At 31.4% G+C, this 16,170-nt stretch overlaps 1 protein-coding gene across 1 annotated transcript in view; it reads right to left on the bottom strand.

Annotated features, from left to right (window-relative positions):
- Window positions 1-1,294: 1,294 nt before the first annotated feature.
- The window catches only part of LOC139504215 (uncharacterized), a 33,318-nt gene continuing 18,442 nt past the window's right edge, over window positions 1,295-16,170 (bottom strand). The window contains exons 5-11 of the mRNA XM_071294282.1: window positions 13,867-14,232; window positions 12,903-13,009; window positions 6,410-7,654; window positions 5,866-5,896; window positions 3,747-4,021; window positions 3,502-3,529; window positions 1,295-3,255 (exon numbers count right to left, since the gene is read on the bottom strand). Coding sequence (XP_071150383.1) covers window positions 2,945-3,255; window positions 3,502-3,529; window positions 3,747-4,021; window positions 5,866-5,896; window positions 6,410-7,654; window positions 12,903-13,009; window positions 13,867-14,232 — 2,363 coding nt within the window. The 3' untranslated portion in view covers window positions 1,295-2,944. The remainder of the gene's footprint in view (window positions 3,256-3,501; window positions 3,530-3,746; window positions 4,022-5,865; window positions 5,897-6,409; window positions 7,655-12,902; window positions 13,010-13,866; window positions 14,233-16,170) is intronic.

The raw sequence follows: 16,170 nt of genomic DNA, 5'->3' as shown, positions 1-16,170 counted from the left end.
TAGATTATCTATTAGCATAAGCTTGTACTAGGATTGATGTTCAGGTCATATCTTCTTGAATAGTGCCTTTTTAATTTGAAAAAAAAATTAACACAATCAGTAAGTGCAAACTCTCACGGTATCAATGACTTAGCACTAAAACCATATTACTTCATTATCTAATCGATTTGTTCAAATCGAATTACACAAAACTTCCATTTTTCAAAGTGATGCCACAAGACACTATAGTCAGTATTGTTGCTCTAGAACTCCTCAGACTCAGTGTGTTTTTTAAGCATTTCGTGTATGAATGGTAATTTTCTACCTTTTCATCCACGTCATTAAAAAGATGATCTTAAGTTTAATGCTTGGTGGTGTCAAACATGTACAGTTTAACGGATCTGTTTGCATTATTCTCACAGCCAAATGTAAACAACATAAATGCTTGATCACTGTATAATTAAATGATATGGTAAAACGCACAAATGACTTTCAATACATTTGGAAGAGTTGTCTCCCATATACCATGTCTGCGCCCTTCAATAACAAGATATTCGTCTGATCTTTAAATTAAATGATTGCGTCAATTTCACAATTTTGACTAAGTATTGACTATGGATGCAAAGCAGGAAAGGTTTATGTAGCCAACGCATCATATCTCTCTCCGTTTTATGGAGTACATGAATTTCTGCTTGTACTTTTTTTTTCACCTTAATTTGTTTTTGATGGATATACATGATTGGAGCATCAAAAATTGGTATCTTTTTGTCAATTTATTTCTCAAACCCGAAAACAAAATTGAACATTTACTATAAAAGTAGATATACCAGCCGGTAATGGTGTTGTAATATGTTAAAGAACTGGTAAGTTTTCTTTTATCTTTACATGATAAACGTATTGCAGGAATCATGGCGTATCAGCTGGAGAATGTGACCTCATCAGTCAAGAATTCTAAGTATTTCAACTACTGTATCCATTCGAACCCCTCACGTAGTAGATTTGTTCGACTTCAACCTGATTTATTATATTGTGAGTTTTCATGATGATTTTTTTGTAGCCCGTTCCGGGTACTTCGACGTCCCGAATAATTTCAAAACTGACCTTCACTTAGTAGATTCGTTTGACTTCAATCTGAACTTATCATATTGTGAATGTTCTTGCCAAAAGTTGGTGGCTCGTTACGGGTAATCAAGCGCGGGTAATCAGGCGTTCCCCATCAATTTCAAACACTGCTAAAAATTGCTTGGATCTGACCATTGACAACCAACCAATGAAGCAACTGTAGGATGATGGTATTAATAATAATTGAGTAAGCTGATTGAATATTATTTATTTATAATCAAATTGTGCATTTTATATTATGAGAGCATGTCAATAGTATTATTTTGGTCTTCACACATTGCGAGAATTGTCTTTACAATTAAATCAAAATCTGGGAATAATTCAAATGCAATGCCTTTCTCAATCACTTAAAAACAATACCCTTTTTTAATACAAAATATTATTATTCTGCTCTGCACATTTCTATATATTTTTTTTTTTTATCTAAGAACTATTTTGACTATGATACGTTATAAATTAAAGCAATGTGAATATTTTCTGTTAAAATAATTTGGGTAACACTCATCATAATACTAGAATCAGGTGATTTAAAATTATTGTAATATTATTCAAACTAATTACAGCACACTCATAAATTTGTGAAAAATCAAAAAAATTAAATAAATTATCTTGAAATATAATGATATCCAATCCTGCATTGAAACAATTGATGTGGTATATTAGACAAAGAAGCAACAAAGTTAAATGACATGTAGGACAGCTATAGTCAACGAGAATGAAAACCCTTGCCTCATTAACAACTATTAAAGGCTTAACAAAATAAAAAAAATATTGAGGCTAAACAATATTTAACTAGAAAAAGTATATATGTCACACAGCAAACATTATTTATTATACATCATCTTGTAATAATTCTTTTCAAATAAAACCAACAGAAATACAGACTCTTGACTAAGTTCAGACACATGGAATGTAGCCCGAATTGATATGTTTGTTTGAACTTAACTTCCCCAAACTTGGACATTGATATATCAGCACAATATGGGAACAAGTTGTAAATAAAGGTTATATATTGCTTAACTTAAAAAAATGTGTATGATGAACACACAAAACAATGCAACGTAACGCTTAAAGAGTACTCACAGTTACCGTTCAAATCTTATCACAACTAATTGTTAATATTTTTTACAGTTAATTATTCAAATAGTGTTGTATTTTAATAATAATTTGTTTGCAAACCATAACACGTTTCTGCACCCTAATTTGTATGAGTTGAAATTAATAGAAAGGAAAAAGAGAAATGCTTTTCTTATACAAAAAAAGGAAATCATAAAAGTAATGTGTATTTTATTGTTTTACGGAGATGTTGTTAACCGAGTCTAGGAATTTAGATTTGACAATTTATCGATTCTTTGAGTAAAATGATTTTAAAAGTTAACCAATTAATACTGTGATTAGATCTTACAATATTGTTTGTATTCATATAAATATTTATTTTGTTTTTAGTAAATTAAAATCAAAATAAATATAATTGTTATAAACATTTGCACATTCATGGATCTACAATCTGTACATGCTGTATTTGGGCATTGCAAATTGTTTTGCACATAATTCAGGCCGTGGGTTTTCTCATTTGGATTGTTTTACATTTGTCATTTCGGGGTCTATTATAATTGACAATGCAGTTTGAGTTTTTTCTCATTGTAGATTAGCTATGGTTGTTCAACTTCAATGTTATTTGTCATCCGATGGAGAGTTGTCTCATTTACAATCATCCACATCTTCTTATTATTATATTTTATCAAGCAAGCATCAATATATACAAAGGTTCAACTATTCTACTAAATGGATATTGTGATACATTCGGTTGGTCATGACATGTAGACCAACTTATTACCATAATTCAAAATAAGTCTGCCAAAACGTTTTCAATGATTTTGATATTTTTATCAATGTTATTGAACGCCTGGCCAATGTATCTCAATGACGGTCTGAGTTGATGTGAAACACAAAACACAGATCTCCATTCCTGCAGAATATCTCTATTAAGTTTCACCAAATCTTTTTCTTTTTGTCTGTATCTTATCTGCTCCCAGGTTTTGAATTCCATCCCAAGCTCAACAAGAAATGACAGCGACTTGTTTCCTACTAACGGAGCCACTCTATCAAGATGTTCTTCTGTAGCTATCAAGTCCCATTTTTCTGGTTCTTTGTCTAATAAATTTAAAAGAATTTTTTATAACAATGATCCTCAGATAAGACAACGTGCAAATCACCTTCAACATATTCAAAGCTTTTTTAAAACTGTATTTAAAATTATTGTAGATTCATAGTCAGCACGTCTAAAATGAAATATTACAGTAGGGTTATATTTGTACATGTTGTATGTAATGACAAATAAATCATGAAATTTGGATTGTTCAGCTATTTTCTTTTAATTGTTTAAATTGCTTAACTTACCAAAATCAATAGTGTTTCCTCTCACTACCTACAAGAATAATTAAAAACCACTATCAAATATAAGAAAGGTAACGTAAAACTTGTAGCCGTGTTTCTATATATTCATTAATCAACAACGCAAGTTAGAAAAAAATATAGAAATTACTTTGTTTACACACATCTTGCAAATTGATCAAAACATGGGACCGAAAATGTTTATTTACTTAGAGAATAGGAACAAATTACGATATATGATAATAACTTACCTTGCAGAGAGTGTGTTGGTTCTGTATTTTACCGAGTTCAATGGCATTTCTTATGTCATTAAACGTTTTATTGGAATCCCCAATGCATCTTCTCAGCGTTTCAAATTTTAATCTCTCTGGTTCTTCACATAGTGTCACATACATGTCATCCCAAGTACCAAATTGCATACCGAGATAAATGGCTAGTTCTTTGGTTTCATTAATGCTGTACTGCATTGACAAACGTCGAAGATGAATATCTATGGGAAGCTGCTCTAAGAAGGCATTATCAGTCACTGAAAATATTTATGCAACTATAAGTTTCTGTATATTCCCATTTTTTTTTATCAATGTTACCTCTCTATCGTAGACTTCAATATTTTCCTAACAAATGCATAAAGGGAAACTAATTATCATTAAGACACCATGATAATGGATAACTGTTATGATATAATATAAGGATATTATTTTATTATGTACGTATTTAAACTTGAAAACCGCAAAAGATATATTTTTTTCTGCGAAATGGGCAATGACATTAGTACCTTCATTCTTATTATTGATACTTTATGGAATTTTATGCTAGTTAACTGTAACTGAGTTTGCGAAAATATAAAAATAATGTTGTTTTGTGACATTTGGCGTGATAAAACTAGGAAATAATTAACTATTTACAAATGTGTGTTTCCCTTCCTATGCCTTACTTTGATTCCCTGTACGGATAGACTTTTAAATGCGTATCTTGTTATAAAACTTGTGAGGTTTCATTAAACTTTATAAGCTGGAGGTGCCCCAATGAAGAAAAAAACATACATTAAAGTAAACAATTTATAAATTATGTAACAAAACATTGCAAAATGAAAACAAAAAATTACTGTGAATTTATTTATTCTCTTGGTTTTCAACTTTGGTAAAGAGATTTAGAATTGTATCTTGAGAAATATTTGAGTTTATGTTATTTCGTTACTCTTCGTATAGTATAAGTCTATATATAAGTCTACTTTACTGGACAATTACATTGAATTTCATGGTTTTGAATATATCGATGAAATCTACAAAATCAGTATCCCACGATTAATATTGAATTCATATTATAACAAACAGGAACACACTGCCATTGTTAAATTAAAAATTATAGGCTAGGAAAATCACATAGAAAATAAGCACGGTTTCACAAACATATTTAGTCCTTCATGTCTCTTGTTAAAATCATAAGAAATCTCAAATTAAAAAAAATGCATGAGTTTTTTATATAACTCAATTGGTAGTTTTCATTATAAAACTTATGTACATATATTTTTTTCTGAAGAAAATTCTTTAATTTGTTCATATTTAGAAGAAGTTTACTTTATTTTAATTGCTTCCAGGAAGCAATCACCGACATATTTTCCGTATGCAAAGTGACCTCAGTGTGACCCATCTCGTAAAAATCCGATGATTGCAATACGCATGGATGTCCTTAAAATAAGCTATTATCTGAGTGTACATGCTAAACACGTCTCAATATCCATGCTTTTTTGTTGATTGTTGGCAAACATGTAAAATCGTTAAACTTCGGCTTCAGACACTAAATTTAACTAACTGCCATATTTTCACAACAACACTGACCGATTGAAAATAAATTTGACGATTATACGAAATTCATGGGAAAAAAATAATAAAATCGTGCACAAAAGACTAAGTTTATGATGTTTATATGCATTGGTTCCAGATTTTGAATAACATTATTTTTCACCGGTCACTCGTTTCTTATGACTTTAACACTGAAACCAAACATAAGTATTCTATTTAAGAATTTGACAAACATTTACCATGTTTACATACATTGACAAACACAAAATATCTCAATTAACATTTTTAGAAGAATAATCACTGTCGATTATACAAAACGCTTTAAAAGTAACGAATTGTAAATTATAAAGTAGAATAAAGTTCATTTTATTTCATACCACAACGACCAAACGATGATATTGTTTTCATAGGACACAAAGACACACTATGTTACCACACCCTTCCAAAAAAAGGAAACGAAGCGTAATGTTGAGTGTGAATGATACTTACATTATATAAACTTTTGGTGTATTCAAATGAATAATTACACACACACACACACACACACACACACTAATTTGTATATTACCTGGGCACGCATCTCCACATTGCAACCCTTCCTGAAAGACATATAATTATTAGTTATTTTACACTGCGCTGCTTGATCTGCAGTAGTGCAAACACCAAGTAAAACCGTTCGTATCACATTCCGTATTTGAATTATTATACTTCAGCAAACATTGATGTTATAATATTTTTTTGCAATATTTGTAAACGGAAAAAATATATAATATAAACACAGAAATTATGTAGTGACATTATCATATATTCTAGTATGTATTCCTACTCTAACATGTGTAAGACATTATCATATTCTGAAAACCTAATACACGAACATGACAAATGGTGAGGCTTTGCAATGTTTGTGAGAATTTTATTTTTTATCATAGTCGAAGAAATGAACACTTTCTCATTATTTCATTTTGTCTTGTCTTGTCCTTTAAATTAAGAAAGCTGAAATACGTTTCTCCCAATATGAGCATATTTGGAATTGAATCTGTTAAAAAAGTTAAATAACCCTTTATATCTTGTATATATTTTGGTTATGGTTTGATATTCTTTAATATTTTTACCTGCTGTACTTCCCATGAAGACATTACATCTTTTGTGTGCTCAATTCCATGCTTCGGACATATCCATGGACACACTTGTTCTTTAAGTTTGAATATGGGCAGGAGACAGGGAGCTTCGGATGAACTGCAACACAAACTAAGACTGAAAGAACCTTCGTTTACAACAGATTCTGTACTGCATGTTTTGATGTAAAGCTGACTAATTTTCTCCAGGGCAACAGTTAAACATTCCCTAATACTTGATGCAAGATCCCTCATGATAAGTGTTCTATTCTTAACATGAACAAGACGTACAATGATGATCTCATCATCACAGTTAATGCACATATCTAGGGATGGGTCGATAGTAAAAACAGCTGACCTATGGAATAGCATTTCTTCATTATTTTGTCCGTATGATTTTACCGCAAACATACTCAAGCAGTAGCTGAGGAATCTAAAGCTTAACGCTGGGGGTATCATTGACGACGGAAGACTAAACGCTATTGCGATGTTTCTCTGACAAAAGCTAGCTGACTTCATATACCCAGTTGTATCATTGGTTTTTATCATGCTGGCAACATAATAAAATTCGGCAGGTATGCTTCTGTGCGAATTGTCATAACGTTTTGGTTCAACCAGTATATCAAGGTGTGTCATGACTCCCAGCAAATATTCTTTATGTTCATGAAATTTCTTGTAATTCTTCTTCTTCCATATATCTTCTACGCATTTCTTGGCGATAACACCTTTCTGACTCATTAAATCCCATGAATCTTGTCTCAGTTTGTCGCCCTTGCAAAATCTCCTATCAGTAACAATTGATTTAAAAGCATCAATCAGGTGTGTTGGTGACAGAATGATGTGTTGATTTAAACTGGCTTCGTCAAAGTATAAGATTCGCCCAACAGAATGCTGAAACTTTAGAAATGTTTTCAATTCAACCTCTGTCAGTAGTCGAACAGGCTGAGCCGAGTTTATCCTTTGCATATGCTCCATTGTAATCAAAGGAATATTGCGACGTAGAAGAGAATCAAATTCTAGTTCAAGTGGAATGAAGCATTTGGGAAGTTCTTGACCCCACGTTGGTTGTTCTATGGCTTGTTCTATTATGATATTTTTTATCTTCGACATTTCAGGGTCCTTTGCGTTCCTTGCGTTTACAAAAATTTGATCTTTAATGACTAAATGAGAAAGTAACGTACTACCAGAAAACATTTTTTCTATTTCATGAAATAGCTGTTGCCGTTTAGGTTCAACATCAACCTGTAAACGAAATAAAAATAATCCTGAATTTATATGAATTGCTTTTATCAATGCAATGATATAAATTGATGTTGTCTGGTTGTTTTAGTCACATTTTGTAATATTGACTTCTAGCTAATAGATTAACATGAAAAGCGTCAAACAAATCGTTTTTTATTTTCTTTTAATTTCATTTGTAACAAACGAATAGATATGTGTATATTAATGGGAAAGTTTACCTCAAACAACAAAACAGGCTTAACCTGAATATTTATAAAATATGCTTTTAAATCACTAGACACATGATCGCTCAATCAACTAGACTAAGTAACGAGAATCCAACCAAAAACTAGGGTGATCTCAGGAACTCCGGCATAACATAATACACTTCCTATTTGTTTTTGTGATATGGGATTTTTCTACCCTATATTCTGCTTTGCCTAATAATCTCTTAACACAAAATATCAAAAATCTGATTAAATTGCGGACCTTTTTCTGTATTGTTACGAATTGCAATTTATGATTAAAATTAGCAAACACCAATCAACATTACATTTGATACAAAAATATATAAATAGTTTCAGATATTTTGATGACATACAATGTATTAGCTATACTAATTTTGACGACTATAGTTTGTCCTCTAATGAGATTTATTCCATTTAACTTAATAATACTAACAGTGAACACTGCCTTTTCCTATATATTTATTTATTACATTGGTTGCAATGAATTACATTGATTTCCCAGTTAGATAAAAACCGATAATTTCACATGTGAAATAAACGTGGTTATTTCACTCTCTGACGTCATACAACAATAGGAGTTGTCAAAACGTCGATAACGTCGGATCAAAACAAATTGTCAATGCGTAGGAAAAAGATAACGTTCCTTACATTTTCTACATTAATTTCACAAAAAGCCATTTGCCAATGTAATAAAAAGAATAACTAATCGCCGTATTTGAATATCAAAAATAAGACAACTTGTGCCCGAACGCCGTTATGGATTAAACTCGTGCTGCGCACTCGTTTAATCCATGCGTCGTTCGGTCACGCGTTGTCTTATTTTTGATATTCAAATACGGCGATTAGTTATACTATAAATATTTTCATTTCCTTTTGTTAGTTATCCATATTCATATGGAAATGGATCCTTTATATATTCTATAATATCTCATTCAAAGCACAAAAAATGTCAATATTATCCACAACGCAAACCAAACCTTAAATCATATTTTTTATTATATAAATAGGGATATAGTTACAATACTGTTGCAAAGTCAATAAAAATGTCATTTGTTTGAAATACATATTGACTTGCTTAATAGTGCGGAGATGTATTCATCTAAACTGGCTTCGATTTATTTGGAATTTAATCTCCCCACCGACACACACCTATATAATATATCATTGGAAAGAGGAAACCGTGTGTTATAACAATATGCCTGTCGTCAGGACTTGATATGATCACATTTTATTTAAATTGAGATCGAAGGTCACATGTACAAATCTGTGAAAATTTGGGTGGGTTTCAATTTTGACATTTTTTTTTATTTCTAAACTCTACCTTAATACAAACGATACTTTTTTGGCTTAAGTTATGATTTTTTATTATACATAAACATTAATCATTAAGTTATTTTTTATCAATTGTTTTGTTCTAAAACGACGTCTGCAAAGATGCTGGCGAAAAATTATACGAGACGTACACACTTTCTTGAATTTGCTCAATTTCATGGTTGGCAACACTTATTAGATAGCGTAGAACTTTACTTTAAGAATCACACATTGGCATTCAATGTTTCAACAAGGTGTTTTGAACCAAACTCATAGTACATTTGTAAATCTAGATGAAAAGGAGTAAAACAAAAAATTGGCCACATAAACGATTGACCAAACAAATGTCAAGCATTTACGCAATTTTTTTGGTGCAATTTCCTAAGAATATACTTGGCTTTATGCAATATCATCGAGTAACCATAAATGAATTGCAATAGATACGTAGGCATTGCTTGAATTGTGATCTGATATTTCTGCTTCCATTGGTTTGGAGCTGTTTGTATTTTTCGTTTTTAGCAAATGTTTTGTAATCATCAACCAGAATGACAGAATGTATCAAGTTTAAAAGATGGACGAGAAACAAGTTCAACTTTAACTTTATCTGACACGGATAAAACATTCTTAATACGTTCATCTGTTTCAAACTTGCGTAGTTTCGGTCTTTCGAAAATGTTTTGTTGCAACAAAATATGCAAGCGCTCCAGATGAACGACTGCATTCTAGAACGCGTACAAACACCCGCAACTGAGGACAGCAGTCCGATAATGTCGTCATTAATTATCAGATTAGAAGCTGCGTCGCTCTAAAAGCTGGAACAATTATGTTTACTTGTAACTTTTGTAGCATGAACGATCATAAACTGCCTGCACGGAGTTCTTTACATTCATAACTATAGAATGGAACACCTTGATATTCATCTCATCCAATCTTTTATTCATTTCAGATACAAAGGTCGACTTCCCTATACTGAAACTATTCGTCAATTATTTTGATTTTTACAATAAGACTTTTCTGACATAGTATATTTGATGTTTTATAACAAAAAAACATAGAATATAAACATATACAAACAAAGTATGTGCCATATATTAGTGCGCTTTAATTGGAAATATTTGTTTATAATAGCGAAAAAGGTAGTAATTTCATATATCAGTTGAGAGAAAATTATTGACTTATACACAAAATGTGACGGTAGGCAAGTGGCTAAGTTCCGTGTTGAAATTGAAGTTTTTTACTCCATTCTTTTTCCATTGATTTCTTAAGTTTTTTTTCATATTTAGGTTCCGAAATTTTTATCAGTAATTAGTTTATTAAATATTAAATGCTTAAAATATTATGGGATAATTTTTATTACTTCTATGAAGAAGAAACTTAAGTTTCTGTCTGAATTTGCAATTAAAATTACCTCAATTTAAAACAGTCAAAACTTAGCAAATTTTATAGATTTGAAGAAAATAAAATACTGAATACAATATTTTGACATATGAAAATAGCTTCAGAAAAACATATTTCAGTTAATGTAAGCGAACATACACAATTTTTCATTTTAAAAAATGGGGGTTGAGACTCTACAATGTACCACTAGTCTTTTAAACTACTTTTCAGAAAAATGTAACCATACGAAATTCTGACTACAGGGCAAAAAATAAAGAAGACATGTTTGTCTTTAGGTAAAGACCATGTTTAGCCGTGTGCTATTTTAGATTAAAATCGCAATCTAGACGACTTAATACACTTCTGTCATCGCACTATAAAGGGTCCTTACATAAAACAAAAAACACATATATTCTAAATAGTTTTCAAAGGTACTAGGATTATGATTAAATAAGCCAGACGCGCGTTTCGTCTACATAAGACTTATCAGTGACGCTCAGATCAAAATAGTTATAAGGCCAAACAAGTACATAGTTGACGAGCATTGAGGACCCTAAATTCCAAACACTTGTGCCAAATACGGCTAAGGTAATCAATTCCTGGGATAAGAAAATCCTTAGTTTTTCGAAAGAAATCAAGTTTTGTAACAGAAAATTTATAAAAATTACCATATAACTGATATTCATGTCAACACCGAAGTGTTGACTACTGGGCTGGTTATACCCCCGGGGATGAAACGTCCGTCATCGACCCAAATGGTGTACGAAGTTATCAAAGGTACCAGGATTATAATTTAATACGCCAGACGTGCGTTTTGTCTACATAGTTATCAAAGGTACCAGGATAACACTCATCAGGAACGATCAGATCAAAATAGTTATAAAGCCAAACAAGAACAAAATTTCTAACAAAAAAAATATAAAAATAACCATATAATGACGAAACGTCCACCAGCAGTGACATCGAACCATTGGTGTAAATATTTCTCAAAGGTACCAGGATTATAAGTTAATTCACCAGAGGCGCGTTTCGTTTAAAACCAGTTGTTAGTATGATACGTGCATTATTTTTCCCCATGATGTATGGTGGCATTTATGATTTATGATGGTTGATTTTCTAAAGATAAAGGAATAATCGTTCTATCAGTTTAATGAAGGTCTGTAGCTGGCAAGTCACTAACTGATAGTAGTCCATTGTTAATGTAGTATGGTTGCTGTCGTTCTTTTTATTTACCTATAAAAACATCGTACCGAATGAGTTTTATTGTGATTATTGCTGTGTGTTTGTTCATTAGACATTGAGATCGCACAAGACATGTTTTACATCACCGCATTTATGTTCCTGTCCAAAGTCTGGAACCAAAATCCGTTGTTTATCTTGTGTGGCGTACATTTTGTTGAACTAGTAAACATTATTGATAGAGGCCCGCTGAAGCTGCCTCCGGGTACATGATTTTGTTTCTGTTGACATTATAGGGATTGTTGTCTCTTTGAATTTTCTCGGTTTCAATTATATTTCTCTAATATTAACCCCTTGGCCCAACTATTCATATTTACTTATATAAGTTCAAATAGTTTATCTTTTCACATATGTGTGCCAAATAAATATTGAATTTATAATGGTAGATTAAAAATTGACTTCTTAGGTAATGGTAAAAAAACTGTGACACTTTTACTATGAAGTTTCGTAAAAAAATAAATCCCAGAACGGAAAGTTGATATGCACTACTATTTTATTCAAAGGTCAAAACATAGGGCTATGCGGCATATTTTCAACATTTATATGCCCTGAACTTGTAAGGGGTTTAAAATTATGTACTTCCCCTACCTTTACTTTTTGCCTACGTCAGAATTAATTTTTCACTGCAATTTTATGTTTTTATACTGGTAACAGTCTCAAGTTATATCTCTAAAATTTGAAGCATAGAGATCATATCTGGGTACCAGTATGTCAACAAATCAAATTACCTATATATATGAATATTATATAACTGTATTTACGAAGTGCAACTAATATACCGTTTATATACTTGGACATAATTGTCAATGGTCAAACACATTAACAGTTTATTGTAGCTATAGCTAAAAGAAGATATATGGTCCTTAATGGCATGTGTAAAAAAAATCGTTTTATAATTTATTGCATCTGAAGTGCTGTTCTAGATTTACCTCTACCAGGAACGCTCAAAGCCAAACATTTGAAATCCGAAGAAGTATAAGTACCGAAACCGAAACCGATGAAAAGCTATACGTCAAAAAGTAAGGTAAGTGAAAACACAACCAACGGTGCTATACAATACGATGTCTAAACATATTTGATTACGATATACTTACAGCTTTCAATTTATCCTTGTGAGTTAAGACAATCATGATTTTCGGAAACCCGGTTCTACTTCCTCTACAGTATGTGACTATTGTGTTGATCCAAAATTTCAGGTAGTCTATGAAATAATTAAGAAAAACAAACTTGTACATAACATGCATTTGAACACTGAAATGTAAGTGTGTTTATGTACATGTACTACAATATTCACTGAAAGTTTTCAATACGTAAGAGGTTATTTGGATTGACAATCCACTTGATTTTGAAGATGAATTATTCAGTAAAATCCAACAAAAACGAGAATTTTTCATTCTACGAACATTAAACAGTTTACAAAATATATGTAGAAATCCCCAACTTTATGGAGTGTTATTCTAATTTCATTCTTCGTTACACATCCTTTTGTTTCACTTGGGGCCATAATAGACATTAAGTTTTATATTTATCAGATCATTTTCAGTTTTCAGTGTTTCTAACACTCTTTTCAGTGTATGAAAAAAACCTCTTTCCAGCTTATGAAAATAAATATCCAATGTAAGATGGTATAGAATGACAAAACTTTCTTAAAAATTGTAAAAGACCGTTATCAATTGACATAAAATAAATAGAGGAAAAAAAACAAGAAAAACATATCCGTTAACATAATTTTTTAGATTAAAGCTCTTGAAAATGTGGCAGGAAATGACTACTAGTATCTCTAGATTTAATGAACAATAAACAGTATTACCTTTTCTAATACGGAACTATGAAAAATAACAAGTCCAACATACTATTCTCAAAAATCACTTTTGAATAAATATGTAATACTTCAATGAAGAGAAAAGTAAATTTTATCGGATAAAAGTTTTAATTGTACTACATAAGAATAAAACCATTGGATTCTGAATAATTGACAAGAAATCAAAATCAAGACCATCAAACGTACTTTCTACAGATCTAAATTATTTGATATAACCTCTACTGAATCAAAATTACCTCGTGCTGTTTTAGGACCACTTTTGCCTGGAAGATACTGTTCGAACGGACAAGGATCGTCCAAGTTTCTATGGCCATCTAAAACTATCAGGTAAATAGCTCGATACGTCAAAAATGTTTGGTGAGTACTATAGAACACATCTTGTCCTCCAAAATCCCAAATGATTACAGGAACAATTTTCCTGTGATGTATCTTTTTTCTTCCCACCTTCAAGGATTCTTGCAAAAATTTCTCATCTGTCATTGTCACCTTTATTTCCTCGACATGCCTTTCAATCCCAAATAACTTCTTTAACATTCCAATCGTACCAGGGTTCTTTACTACTTCAGAAGTTATGCTACTTTCAGAGGATTTTGTATCTGTCCCTAAAACGTATTTTACTGTAAATAAACTCAGCATACCAGAATTGAATTTTGTAAAATATATAAATTTCTATTTTTAGCGTTCCTGATGAAGGTAAATCGAGTAAACGGCTTCAGAAACATATAATTTCTTATGTTATATTTTGATAATTGATCAATGTATAACTTTACCTTAAATTGTGTAACTATTTGGGAATTTTGTCGGTGTGATGTCTAGTTTAAAAAAAAACTTATATGAAACTAACGACCAAACCTGAATATTGCTGGTTTCATCATAGTATACACATAGAAAAAAGTATTGCAACACCTTGATTTTTTAAAATTTGAAAAATCAGCCTCATTTTTTGGATGAAATATAATAAAATATTTGTACAATATTATTGAAACATAGTTTATGATAACAATGGCATTGAAACGAACAAAAAATGTTTGAAAAAAAATGATTTATATAACCACAATTTTAATAACAAAATGAAGTCAAAAAAAATGCATTTTTCAACTTTTACTGTAGTCGAACTTTACAATGTCAGACATTTCAAAATTAATCTCCAGATGAATGTTCACATCATGGTTGATCGTTATACGCCAAAGAATTAGTACTTTGTGCGCAGCCTCCATGCAAACGGATAACCGCATCTAAACGTCTTCTGATTCCTGCCAAAAATCGACTATTTTGTTGCTAAGGTAGCAGCAACCATTTCTGATGAAGGGCATTGTTTATTTCATGATGGGTTTGAACTGGGGTGTCCTTTCGCGCACGTTCCGCCCAATAGTGTCCCATATATGCTCGATATGGTTCAAATCCGGGCTACGATCCGTCCAAGGAAGATGAACCGAATTCCATTGGAACAATGGATCTTCCCCCACGATGCTAATTTTCCACTTTAGCGAGCTCTGCACTACATTGGATACGGAAAACTGTGTGTCTGTTCGTAAGCAAAGGTCTCCGAAATGGTCTTATCGCACGATAACCAGTAGTGATGAGTCGATTTTGAACAGTTCTTGTTAATAGACTCCTGTATGCCCACCACTCTCTTTTTAGGATTGTATTGTATGCAATGGGTTTCCTTCTGACCAACCTTCATTATGCTTGATTTTCCCTAGCAAATGGGGGTCTTCTTTATCTCGGAAGGTCTTTAACATCGTTTAGTGCCTTATTTTTATTCTCAAAACGACTTATAGTGGAATGGTGATGACCAAAAATACGTGCAGTTGCTTCAGCGACATCCCTGCTTCTCTCCTGCTGATAATCTGCCATCTTGCTGCAGTTTAGAGTTGTCGAGGATCCATTACAAGGTGTCAATCACATAACTTTAAAAACTTGGATATTTAAAGTGTTGAAAACAATGAGGATGAAAACATCTGTTTTGCTGTTTACGGGTACAGTAGCTGCATGTGCAGATAAAAACTTATCGAGTCGATATTTATTGATTAAACTCAGGTGATACTTAAATAATATTTAATTAGTTCTATTTTACCAAATTATATCACAAAAATATAAAAAGTGTTTTTTTAATTTCAATTTCATTTTGGTGTTGCAATACTTTTTTCCATGTGTATATATAAAAAAAATAAACACACATTTAAATCCACTATTATAACTTAAATCCCATATTCGATAATATACAATCAGAAATGACAATATATTCAGAGTTGTTAAAACATTTTTTCACGTGTTGCGTCTTAAATCTGTCCATTCAACTTGTTTTTTTTAAAATTTTAAATTAAGCAACTCTAAAAAAATCTTTGAATGATTTTATTCTGAATTTTATAGCCAACAGTTACATTTTTCTACCATACAATGGTAAAGTGAACGTGCTACTCGTAAAACGTCCCATAATGTATTGTTTTTAGTATAATTAATAACATTATTTGTCTTCAAACTTGCATATGATTATTGTGATGTGGATCAAATTATTTCCCCATTACTTAAATGCAATC

Source organism: Mytilus edulis, chromosome 14 (assembly GCF_963676685.1).
Source record: "Mytilus edulis chromosome 14, xbMytEdul2.2, whole genome shotgun sequence".
Taxonomy (NCBI): domain Eukaryota; kingdom Metazoa; phylum Mollusca; class Bivalvia; order Mytilida; family Mytilidae; genus Mytilus; species Mytilus edulis.
Note: the sequence above shows the minus strand (reverse complement) of the source record. Positions and strands in the feature narration are given on the sequence as shown.